A 13,185-nucleotide genomic window follows, 5' to 3' on the forward strand; every position below is an offset into this window, starting at 1 on the left:
AAGCATAGCACTACTGCAAGACATGCATAGCTTAAACTCCATGGACTGGGAAGAAACCATAATGACACTTTAAGCAATAACATAAATTCCCTACTCTAGAAGAGAAGATATAAGAGACAGCCAACAACGGGAAGACAACCCCAAATACAGTACTACCTGCGCTGCAGTAAAAATTACAGGGCCTGAAGAGGTGCAAACTTCAAACGAGAAAAACTACTAGAAACTAATATGCTTTTTTTCTTCCTTGAAGAGAGAGAAACAACAATGAAAATAATAATTGCATCAGTAAAATAAGCAATACTTTGAAGGAAGGGCTTGAGTAGGGCTGCACACACAAATCAGCAGAGTGATGCCTGTAGCCTTGGTGTCTGACAGGAACAAGAACCAGGAAGTAAGTATTACTCTTAATCCACTTGGCACAGGGAACAAGGAGTGGTGGAACTATAACATACTCAACAGGCACTGCTAAAGTGAAACATTTCTGAGTGTGAAGTGCACGTGTACCCACTGTAAGGATGGCCATGGGGACAAGTGCTCACAGGAGAACTGCAGTTTTTGTTTCACAGGAGATTTGTAGGACTGATCCTCAAAGTCAGAAGCCTTTAAAGCTCCCTGTTGCCATTTTAAAACATAGGGACACTGAGTACATGCGACAGCAAGGCTCCTGGAGAATTCTAATTAGATTAAGCAAGTCTACTCCAACACGCTCTAATTACAAGGGGTCGGAGCAGGCGCCTCACATGTATATAGGCACCCCCTGTTATTAACTTGTAGACTGAGGTCCTTGTGAAATTTTTTCTGCTCCAAAGTGGAACAGAAAGTAAATCTCTGAAATTTACTGTGAAATAAAATTTAAAAAAAAAATCATTATGGCTCAATCAGAACATTTTGTTCAATAAAATTAATATTTCATTTTAATTTTGAGACTTAAAAACTAATCTAAAATTAACAAAACAACTGAAAACGTTCCATTTTCAAAATGCTGAAACAGAATACTTTCATACAACTAAAATAACCTTTTTACCTCTCACCTGCAAGACTAAAATTCTAATAGTTATACTTTTTCTGGCAGAAAATAATTCTGTTGAAGTTTGACTAGCTGTAATCTTGTAGGTCAACAAATATAACTGATTCAGTTTGGATCTGCAGGTGCCTCTTGTTCACTGAAAAATAAAAACCAAGCCTCAAAAGCATATCAGAATATCATATGTTATTTTGCAACTGAATGTTGAATAATTCTGGAAGCTGTGATAGCTCTCACAGATGAATAAATACTCTCTCCAAAGTACTGACATAATTTTGAAAGTCCTTCTGACATCTAACCATTATAATCTCTCTTATAGTTTCCATCGCTTTTCAAAAACACCTCAAAACAAATGATGAACCATACCTAAATGCTGTTTGTTCAATGCTCAAAGGTAAAAACAAGGTAGCAAAAATATAAAAGTGTAAGAAAATGAAAATATGGCATAAATATTAAAATACTGGAGGGGAAAATCATCTAAATTTTAAATCAAATTCTGTAGTTCCAAATACAAAGATATATCAAATACAATTGTATACTCTCAAGTATTTCTTCATTTAAGAACATTTTAATTTAGAACAGGTGAGACTATGACTAAATAAGACTATTACTTGATATAACCCTATGTTATCCTTTCAGATACAATGAAAAAGCAAATACAGGGCAGACAGCAGGCTGGCAACACATAAATGCATGTGAAGACTGAGGGCATAAGAATACCCAGTGGCCTAAAATACAACAAATTTAATTTAAAGTATGTGGTCATATATTTGTATATGTGTACATGTTTTACTTACCTAGAAAATACAGATGCATGTGTATACTGCGTATGTATAATGAACTGTTTGGAAAATAACAAAACCCCAGAATTTAAAAAAATAGATCTCAACAATCTCAGGTTTGCTTAAATTTTCTCATAAAAGTTTTCAAATGTTAGCCTCCTTTAAGGCATGCCTTGTACCAGAGCTGTCAGGCATATGGCCCACTGGCTGGATCCAACCTGCAGAGCTGTTTCACTTAGCCTATGGAGCTCTCAGAGGGCCCATGAATTTGGGGATGGAGCCTACACCCAAATTCCCTCCTGTGGAGTCCCACTGGAGATGGATGTCTGCAGCAGTGGGGATGGGAAGGCAAATGACAGCTACATTAACCTCTGTACCGTCACTTGCCTCACCACTGCTGTTAGTTCTGGATCTAGCCTGCAAGGCTCCTTATGGTCAGGATCTGGATTCAGGGCAGAGCATAGTTTGACACTCCAGCCTCAAATCCTTTATATCAGTGGAGGCCAATCTTCTGGCAAGCATGCCACAAGTTAAGCCCTACACACCCCGCCACATGCCATTCTGATCCCCTTCCTGCATTGTTGTCTGCTCCCTGTGCAATCTGCTACTCTGTTTTTTGATCCTTGGCATACCTGCTGTTGTGCTGCCTGACCCCTCCCTGATTTGTCATGTCATACAGGAACTTCCCAAGCCACCTGTGCCACATGTTGGCCACTCCAACTTTAGATTTTGCATATTCATTCACACTGAAGTCATCAATTCTTGCATTCAATAAATTATCTGTGTGTTCTAAAAACCTATCCTCCTAGACTATATACAATAAGATGTCTGTTTAGACAGCTCTCCAATACAAAAAATACATTTTGATTCTTTTTAACACAGAAAATGTTAAGCAACGTAACAGAAGATTTATTAATATTATCGTCATTTTCTCTTACTAAGGCACATAATGTATAGAAATACTGAGGTACAAAAATGCAAATTACTGCATCTGAGATTTAAAATATAATCTCATTCTGGAAAAGGAGAAGTAAAATTCTTCTGCTTAGAATATTCAGCTTTTAGCCATTTTTTTCTTTTGTACCAGTTCAACAAGCAACTTGTATCTTGCCACACATTCTTCCTGTAAAAATGAAGAAATGAAAACATTTATCTTTGAAAAATTAACTGTGATTTGAATCCTCATATTGTTTTGACTGTACACATGCTACTTCACTATATAAAGCTGCTATTTATATTTTACTTTGAGAAAAAAACCCAGAAAAATATTTACCCGTGTGTTGAGCTTGCAGGAGAGAAGATGAATCTATACTTGATGAAAAATAGGTTAAAAAACCCAAACTTTTCACTTTGGGTTTCTCAAAAGATAGCTGATAAATGACTTTATCAGATGAACAACTTTAGAGGCCAGACAAAACAGGAAAGTTTGCCTTATATTAACAAACACTTTCTATCTTGATAATGGAGAATCAGCAAAATTTCACAATACTGTCAATAGCAGTTTTAAAAACGAATGCCCTGTTCATTTCTGGGTTTTTTGAACATTCAAAGAAATACCAAATGACTATTCCAGAATCCGCTTGTGTATGGAAGCTGTTGGTCTGGCAGCCTTCAAATCCAGAGAAGCCCTTACTATCATCTTGATCTAGCAAGCCCATTAACCCATGCGCTGAAATGATTTTCTGAGCCAGAAAGACTGTTTTGGAACCACTCACATGTATTCTTCCCTACCATAACACCAGTGAGATTAATGTACCCTGATGCTTTAATGCACTGAGACTCAATTGTACAGCATCTAGATTGCCACTACCACTGGGCTATTTCTGAACGTGGCAAAAAACATGGATCATGAACACAATGCCTACCTTTGTTCTGCGCAGAGCTTTTCTACCAGGCAATTTCAAAGAGATTATAAAGATCCAGCCCACAGAGCCCCTTCATTCAGTCCCTGGTGCTGCACCTGGGCCTCAGGTTGGGCCGTACACCACACACAGCATGTAACCTGCGCACAGGGTCAGTCTGGTACAGGACCCAAGCTGCATGCAGCCCCATATGGGGCCAATCTGGGACTCCCTCTGCATGCTGGATCCAGCTCCCTGCAGTGTGCATCCCGGACCAGCTGAAGTGAGCCTGACATCCCAGACTGCTCTGAGCGGGCACCATGTGCATCTCATGTCCCAGAGCAGGAGCTGCATATGGCATAGTTCCGGACTGGCCAGAGTGAGTACTGGATCCAGCGTGTTATTGGTGGGGTGGGGCAGGGAGGGTTTGCAGGACAGATTTTCTAACACCAGATCTGACCCTGAGAATTTATTTTAAAACTTACAGCTATTTTCCTTTTAGCCTTTTAAGTCTTAATTATGGGGCAAGGACTGGTATTTTAAATGGCAGCTCACCTTAATCTTTCCAACACACAGAACATAAATACAATTAAGTGATGGACATATTTATATCAATATTATTATTATTAATAGGGAAATAACCGAATTAGTTGGGCATATCTGGGAAGATAGCAACAGGCTGGGTTAATGATCCTATGCTTCATTAGGGACTCAATTCCTTTAGCCAGTTGCTAATCAGTAGGAAATGCCCTCTCCATGTTATAATAGTATTCTAATCCCATATAAAAGAGCAACATTACCTTACTTTTACCAGGGACACATTTTGCTATCTTATCCCAGCGGTCTGATGTTCCTTTTGGATACTGCTGTAAGGCCAGTTCAAGAAGCTTCTGTTGATTTTGAGTCCACAGTTCTTCTGAGCTGCGACTTTTCTCTTTTTTCCTATTATTATCATCATCACTATCTTCATCCTCTTCCATGTTATCAAAGTCTTTCTGGCGCCTTCCTCTACCCTTGTCTTCTGCCACCTCTTTCATCTCTGCTAGAGTCATTTCAGGTGCTTTAGCCATTTTTCGTTTGCGATGTCTGGTTTCACTTGTCATGGGCTCCCTGTAATCTGGTGGAACCTCCACCTGTTGTGGGTCACCATGATAGTTATCTTCTTCCTCATCATCTCTTTCTCGCTGAGTGATTATATGGTCTGGCAAATTCACAGTGGCATTTTTGGGATTCTGGGCCAGGGTTTTAAGTTCAGAGAGCTTAATGATACCTGCTGGGAACAGTATTATATGTAAACATCACCAAAAATTAAATGAAAAGGGAATTGGTTGGGGACTAACATTTACAACCTGAGAGAGATATGGGACAGAGCTCACATGACTGAGATACCAAAGGAAAGAGTCACCCAGAAGCCACACGACTACAGAAGGAACAGGTTGTGGCACAACCCCTCACTCCCTGGGCTAGTAGATCAAGCAATAGAAAAAGACAGCATACTGCAGAGGTGATGAGGCATGGCTTCCACCAGACCATTTCAAAATACTAAGGGCAACTTTCTGCAGTTTAGATTTTTAAAATATTTTAAATGAATTTTTTCTCACAAAAAGACCCAAAGCTAGTTACTCCCTCTGGACACAGTCCATGAGGATCCCAGAACGTGGAATGATTTCTGTCATTCCTAATGCATTTTCATGGCTTTTCCAGTTACTAATCACATAATGGTGAGTAGCCATATATGACTGCTCAAAACATTCATTCTATCTGTTCTTCTCAAAGTCACAGATAAGGAATAAATCCCAGGGAAATACAATAAAAGGTCATGAACACATGAAATAAAATTGCATGCATCTTTCCTTCCCTTTTTTGTTTCATTGTTATCCTTTTTTTCCTCCATCCATACCCAAATCAGTTTCATATCCATCTCTCTGCCTAATTGTTATCCATTTTCTCTCTTTAATTTTTTCTTGGAAGATCACTTTCTTCTTTTCTCTCATTCTTGTCTTTCATATTTACCCCATTCTCCCTCCACCCACTGACAGTGAATCTTGCCTGCCTTGCTCCACATGTATTCTTGTCCCCCTTGTCCTGTATTCCATGGTAGTGTAGCACTCTTGCAGGTCAGTTTCATTCTATTACCTCCTCCCCAAATCTTTTGAAGGAGAAGTGGCAAAAAAGCAAGACTGGAAATTTTTTAGAACATTATAAAACTTTACGATCCTGAGAAAAATTAGACGACTCTAATGTTTTATTGGTTGAGTGCAGTATGCGTCCAGCTTTCTTATTACACTAACCTAAGACACTGTACTTCTATGCTCTGTCCTAGTTGTAAAAGACACAATCAAGCCTGTGCATGACTTGACTTGTTTAGCTCCTTCTGCACCAGGGCCCTACTGAGGAGTGCAGTGAACTCTGTCCTCCAGCCCTGCATTAGAAATAATAAGTGCATTTTGCTTTGAGCATTCTCACAAGTGTGAATTCACTATTACAATCATGACAGCCTGCATTTTTATAATCTATTTTGAGAACCTTTGCAGAAATAATACTGAAACACTTCCTCCAAAAGCGTGATAGTGGATTTAATTGCCATTATAATAACAAGCAATTAAGGGGTTAAAATATAAACCATATGCTGGTAGGAGTACGTGGGCAGCTGGTAAATCTGGAGAAGGGTAAGCAATAAGAAAAAGTTTGGGAATCTCTACCACAGAGAAAGACTGAAGACATGGTCTTTATGTAGCCAGCTTTACACAGGAACAACTTGCGCAGAATGCCTGTCAGCCTCTGCACCAGATGAGTGGGTGTAGCGCAGTACTTCCACAGACCACACAATGAAGGCCATAAACTCTCTCTCCACAGATTACACTGAAAGTTGCAGAATGAACTATACATTGCTTCTGCATAGCTATAAATCTCATTTTATTTTTAAACAAATACAAACCTGGAGTATATGTAACAGACTCCTTCAGTTGTTTTGCTTTCAGAGTAACCTGTTTCAAAAAAAATAAAAAAGCTTAATTCAAAAATTGCATTTTTAGCACTTCATAGTTAAAAATATCACAAACAACTTATGCAAAATAGATTTTTAATACATAAAAACACTGCTATGCTATCATACTATGCTCTTCTGCTAAGTCTTAATCAAGAGCCATGCCAATTTTAAATCATTAAACAGATTTATCTTTGGGGCTTAGCCTAATCAGATAGTTTATTTTTAAAAATGATGTAAACTAAGTTGTATTCGATATATATTCATTAGCACCACAGATTATTACAAGTGATAGTTTAACTTTTCAGCATTTATTTCTTTATTGTTAAGCCTTAAATTCCAAACCTTAAAATTATATTAGAAAAGGGTGCGGCATGGTTGAGAACTTTTCTGCTAGACACTGGTCCCCCGGTATAAAAAGTCTGCATGCCCAGTAAGATGCAGTGTCCTAATGGGCACAAAACCCAGAATAAGCAGCTTTTGCAACGAGACATTTGGAAAATGAGCATGAGCAAAAACAGCTATTCTGAAACACTGGTAAAATGAAGTAGGAAAAGAGTTATCTGCACATGAAGACCCAGAGGATCAAGGGCTGGACATTCATACCAAGTAGCCATTTTCACTTGTATAGAGGGAGAAGACAAACTAGACTTAATTGTGAAAGTAAAAGCAGCAGCAAACTTTGATTTTTTTTCCCTGCCAAAATAATTATTTTGGAGCTTTCTTTTATACCCTATACAAGCAGTTAAATCACACATAAGCAGGAAAAATCACAAGCCCAATTTAAAAAATAACTGTTCTTGCAGTTTTCATATGAAAAAAAAAAAATCACTCTTTTTTTTTTTTTTTTTTTAGAATGCAGGCTCTTTAGACATGAAGAAAAGATACAAAATTAAATTGACTGATATGAGCTGAATAAAATGCAAAATGTAAATATACACTAATTTGAGAGATGCATATTCCAATGTTTGCAATTTTCTTTTCAGAAAAGTAGAAGGTGTTAGTTGTACAAACAAGAAAGGATGTACACTCAAAACAATGAAACAGTAATGTAATCGACCTGAAAGTCATCTCTTTAAATAAAGATTTATGAAGTTAGTGGGGGAGGAAGGAAACAAATAGGGAGAAAAGTGCCTTGTAGTTGCATCGTATGTTAGACTAGTCCTGGGAACTACACATTTATTTAGTGTTAGCATTACAATGCATCTGATGCACTGTGAGCTTACTCTGCCAAGGGACCTACTTAATTCCCATTTTCACAGATTCTGCAGAAACTGTGAAATTCAAGATTGTCTGCAAAAATCAACAACTGAAAAAACTTAAAAGTAGTAAAATGCTAGCTCCCCAGTTGGAGCCAGTGGTCCTCACTACCAAGAGCAAAAAGTGCCGCAACACAAAGGGCAGCAGACAAGATGGCAGCTGCCCCCTTGTCCCCCTCCTTCCCCCCCACCAAGACCTCTCCATCAATCAGCGCTGAGAGGCAGGACTGCTGAACGGTAGCCAGCAATAAAGATGGCAACCACCCCCTTGACCCTACTTCCCAACGGGGTCTCAAATCAGTGCCAAGGTGCATAGCCACCACAAAATGACCACAGAATTAGAACTTTATGCTGCGATCAACCTGTGAAAATTGGTAAGTCTACCCCATTATTTAGGGAGATCTCCTACTTAAGCCTTTTTGATTCAATTAGTCAATAAGCTACATCTCTGCTATGGGTGTGCAAAATGGACCGTATTCGATTCAGATTCAGCCCAAGTCAGGGACAGTGATTCAATCTGTTGATTCAGATCACTGTCCCAATTCCATTCAGCTGAATCTGAAGATTTGATGCTGATTCAGAGAATCAGCAATCTGGACACAGACACAACTTTAAATGCTTTTTCTACATACCTCAACGTACCAGGCGCGGGTTGTGAACGCTGCAATGGTGGGGCGGATGGACTGTCCCACAGGAGCCTGGGGGGCCCCCCTGTGTGCTTGGCAGCGAATTCAGAAGTGGACCAGAAGTGGACTCAGAAATCAGTCATGGTGGGACCCCAGGTGCCCCCCCAGACCTAGGAGACACCAGTCGCTGAGCCGGGGGGCAGAGGAGGGGTCCCCCACACACTCCCTGGTGCTTGTGGTCCACTTCTGGGTCCACTGCCAAACGCGCTGGGGACCCCCTGTGCTCCCGTGGGATGCTCCATCCATCCCAGCATCTCATCATTCATGAGCCGCTTAGTACCTTGAGGCATGTAGAAAAAACATTTAAAGCTGTGTCTATGTCCGAATTATCAAATCTTTCTGAATTCCTCTGAATCGAATCAGTGATCAAACTTCACACAGCCCTTGTCTCTACCCCATCTTCTGCTAAGATGTTAGAATGTTCAAATTCTGACATTGTTTTAATACACAATTCTCAAATATTGAGTTATAAATATATCAATATCTATGTCACAAATGCAACATTTTAAATAATAATAATACAATATAGTATTACAATCCACATTTAAGAGTCACTAATCTTCTGTTATCTATCCTATATAGCAGTGTTTTCACTGAGTGTTTTGATGATTAAAAAGAACAAAAATAATAATTGAAGCTCTACCTATCCCTGTCCCATTTCTAACATTTGATTGCACCAGGCCAAAGAATGAAATTCCAATCTAACATCAGAAACAGCAACTGTAGCAGTGAACAGTTGAGAAATTATTTTCTCGATGACATCATTGTTTTCTCCCAAAGCATTTTCTTGAATTTGTACCACTGAATACATCTTTCACTGAAGAATATCACTTTTGAGATGTAAATCTGCTTGCAGAAGTTCACTTTTAGCAGACTTCTACATATTCCAGAAAATGTACCAGAGAAAACGTCAATTCCTCTCTTGGGAGTGGTAACTGGCAAAGGCACAGATCATATCATACAGGCTTGAAAGCAATACAGCATTCAAACCTGATGATAACATTTTCAGAACCTACACAGCTTTGCATGGCCAGCTTCAACTCTGCCATTTCCCAACTACCCACTGTTAGACTTTGCAACATGTTTTTTAAGGCACAGAAACTTTCAGTTTCAAAAGGGGGGGTGGACCTGCTGCGGCTGTGCTGGTGTGTTCAGTAGCTGTTAAGTGCTGACTGTGACGTGTGTGAGCCTAAAGCAATGCAAATAAACTGAATCACTCCAACTTCAATGCTGAATGAAGCAGAGCTAAAATTAGAGCACTTTTGATGCAATTTGTTCTAACTTTTACAGCGCAACAAACTGCTGCAGTGATCCAAAGCAACAGCTACCCTTCTCCTTTTGAAACCACATTAAGCTAATGTTTATCCATGGCTTCAGTGTAATGTTTGGAATGCAACTTCCCAATTAAAAAACCTCCAAAAGCATAAAACCAAAAATTCCATTCCATAGGATCATATTCATATGCAACTCAGATCATCATCAAGGTTTAGAACTTTAGAGCCATTTTCCAGATCACCTGTGCTAACAGAACGGTGGTAGGAGTAGACAACTTTGATCCTCTGACTAGTCCTGCTGACTAGCTGACTGCCACCCATCTCAGGTGAGTCAGTAATACCACCATGATACCTGATGGTGAACAGTATCAAGTGCTTCAGAGGGGTACAGAAAGAAAAGGGATGGATGTCTATCCTCTATCCATGGTAGGACAAGAAGAGACCATCTTTTGGGGTTACCATAGTATGCTCAGTTCTATGTCCTGACCTGAACCTAAACTGATCTGGGGTGTTTCAATTAGAGGGTCTTTGGTTTGCTTCGCTGTGAACTTGTCCAGAATGGTAGGTTTGACACTGTTCGCTAGACTGATGTGTATACAGGCAGATTTCTTCAGGGTTAACTGATTCTTGCATGTTTGAAGGAGGAAGGGAAGATTCCTTGCCTAAATTATGCATCAGCTATAATGATCAGAAATGACATCAATAACAGTGTGGGTCAGATCCATAACATTTGGATTAACATCCTTTAGATGTCCAGATAGATGAATGCACTAAGCTCTGGGAATGGGTGGAATATAGACTGGGGCGTCAGCAACCTACAGCCCATGAGCCAAATCCAGCCTGTAGAGCCAGGCATCTTCAGCAGCAGCAGGCTTTGGAGGAATTCTGGCAATGAAGGTCTGCATCTATGTTGTGCCACAGCTGGGGGTTAGGCCTGCACCATGCTGTGACTGGTTGATGAGGAGCTTTCCCAATGCCAATGGTTAAGCAACACAGAAAAGGGCTGGTGGCCCCCGAATACTAGAGCTGGCCTGGTTTGGACCCAAACCATGTCTGTCCAGTCTACCACTGGGAAAAGGTTGCCAACTACTGACACAGACAGCTGATCCATCCATGCTATCTGATAAGGCTTCTGCATATGGTACTCACTTCAGATGCAGGCTGTAGACCACCAGGATTGACAAAGGTGTTTACTACCTTAGCTGCTTTGGCAGCTGCATTCAGGTTGGTAAGAGGGTTCTAAGCACAGGCTTTAAGTAATTTATGCATCTGTTTTTACTGTCCGTGTCCAGGTTTCTGTGCACACTCTTCATCTGGTGCAGGATGTTACAAAAGCAAGGAGGTATACGTGCCTGATAGGAAGAAAGGGGCCTACTTGAAGATAAACATCAATGGTCAAAACTAGGATATGGTGACACTGTTTTGTATTGATCCTTGATGTTTTGTTCTCAGGATAGAGTACTCTTGTCCTTTAGCAAGCTTTAAAATTTGCTTGTATCCAAGGGTCTCTGCAGGATCATGGATCTTGTTGCCTGGAAGGCTTTTAACCACTTATTTAGGGAGACAAAAACCTGTCCAAGGCAGGGACTAGGTTAGGAAGGCCCTGAACTTAGCATGTAGGCCAAAGTTCAGCTCTAGGTAGAATCAAAGATGGTCCATGGGAGTCCCACTGAGGCAAGTAAAAGTGTGAGGCTTTCAGCTTTGTACCTGCTGTATTGCTGATATGTATGATGAAGTTTCCCAGAACAAGTCTAGGGTATTTTACCAACCCCTGCTAACAAGCTCAATTATTAGTCCTTCAGTCTGTGGTGGTTTATAAATTAACCTAAAAGCGGTATTAGCTTTGAACCTTTGTTCTGCTGTAGGGTAAATGAATTTGAATGAAATGAGTTTAACTATCAAATTAAGAAGCTAAGATTTTAAATGCAAGAAAGCCAACATGCATTAGTAATCCTGCTGTAAAATCACACAGAAAAGACATTATATTTTGCCTAGCAAGATAGCTAAGGGAGATCAACACTGTTGTGGCCACCTTTGGCTCCTCTCAGTTAACTCAGAGTAAAATCTACTCTGAGCCTTTTGTCCACTGGGATTTTACACAGCAGGATAACTAATGAGCATTAGTTATCCTACCATAAGGGAATTCAGCATTTACCTTGACCTGCTACATCACGCAAAACTACAAACTGCATTGTCTTTACTAGAATTTTATATCATGTTAGTTAAGAACCTGTCTTAATGAAGATAAGACTTGTAAACACAAATGCATTCTTTAAATTTCATTTTTAGACTGCGAAGCTGGAGTGGGATTTTTAAACCTGGTGATTTTACAAACCTTCTGACATTAAGGGACCAGATGCAATAAGATGCAAAGGCTCAAGCCTTTTTTTTTTTTTCAAAATGCAGCTGTTTCCTAACTACAGAGCAAGCATGGAGTGTTTCCACAGTAGACATAACTAGCCCTTCCATACAAAGTCTAATTGTCTATAAGATCTTCTGGTTCTGTGCCAAAGTTCTGTATCAATTGCCACATGATACAGATCCCAAAATCAGTACTTCATGAAACAAACAACAGAAGTCAGGCAAGCAGGCTTCAAATATTAAGGGTTCAGTGAAACATTCAGTCAGATAGTATTGTATGTTTTTGACATTATAGTTCAAAAAAAAGCTTTAGAAATATGTACAAGGTATCTTCCTAAAAAGAGCATTTAATATTTTGTTGATCAGAAAGACTCCATTATTTAACATACGGATTGAAAATATTCTTTGAATCCGTGTTATAATTATAGCAGGTATTTGAGATGGTTGCCACTTTTTCTAGAGTCAAAAAACATATCCAACTGAGTAACACTATCCACTATGGGACTGATCTGTCAAAAAAAAAAATCCCATGATTTTAACAGGAAATTTAACTATCACATGCAGCAGCAGCTCCCAAACTCTAAGCTCACAGAAGCCTCAATGAACATAGGTCGATAAAGGCCTGGTTTGAGGATTCTTTTGATATTAGACCTGAGACAGCACCAAGCTGGTCAGTCCTTCCAAAATGAAGGCAACTCTGAGCATATGAAGAAGCAGAATTTTAGGAACCTAGGGAAATATACTGGCAAAAGTCTGTCACCCATAAAGATAGGTGGGGGTTGAGGATCTCACTTAGCTGGAGGAGCCTAAATTTAATCCAAACCCCATTTTAGGTACTTTTGTAGATCTGGGCCTAAACCTTCTCTTCCTCATTTCCCCAAAAATATTTCTCTGATTCACAGAACTGTTCTGAGAACAGATCCATTAATATACAAGGTACTTCAATCTTATGTTTTAGAGTACCACAGTATT

The 13,185-nt window shown here is 39.6% G+C and overlaps 1 protein-coding gene across 2 annotated transcripts in view; it reads right to left on the reverse strand.

Moving 5' to 3' along the window:
- Window positions 1-2,694: 2,694 nt before the first annotated feature.
- The window catches only part of DNAJC1 (DnaJ heat shock protein family (Hsp40) member C1), a 193,675-nt gene continuing 183,184 nt past the window's right edge, over window positions 2,695-13,185 (reverse strand). Inside the window, exons 10-12 of one of the 2 annotated variants that reach the window (XM_090047307.1) lie at window positions 6,586-6,634; window positions 4,448-4,920; window positions 2,695-2,929 (exon numbers count right to left, since the gene is read on the reverse strand). In XM_090047307.1, the coding sequence (XP_089903433.1) occupies window positions 2,861-2,929; window positions 4,448-4,920; window positions 6,586-6,634 (591 nt within the window). In that variant the 3' untranslated portion in view covers window positions 2,695-2,860. The remainder of the gene's footprint in view (window positions 2,930-4,447; window positions 4,921-6,585; window positions 6,635-13,185) is intronic. The other variant, XM_090047308.1, reaches the window with a different exon arrangement.

The sequence above is a fragment of the Crocodylus siamensis genome, chromosome 5, assembly GCF_052110815.1.
Source record: "Crocodylus siamensis isolate JL-2025a chromosome 5, ASM5211081v1, whole genome shotgun sequence".
NCBI classification, from domain to species: Eukaryota; Metazoa; Chordata; order Crocodylia; family Crocodylidae; genus Crocodylus; species Crocodylus siamensis.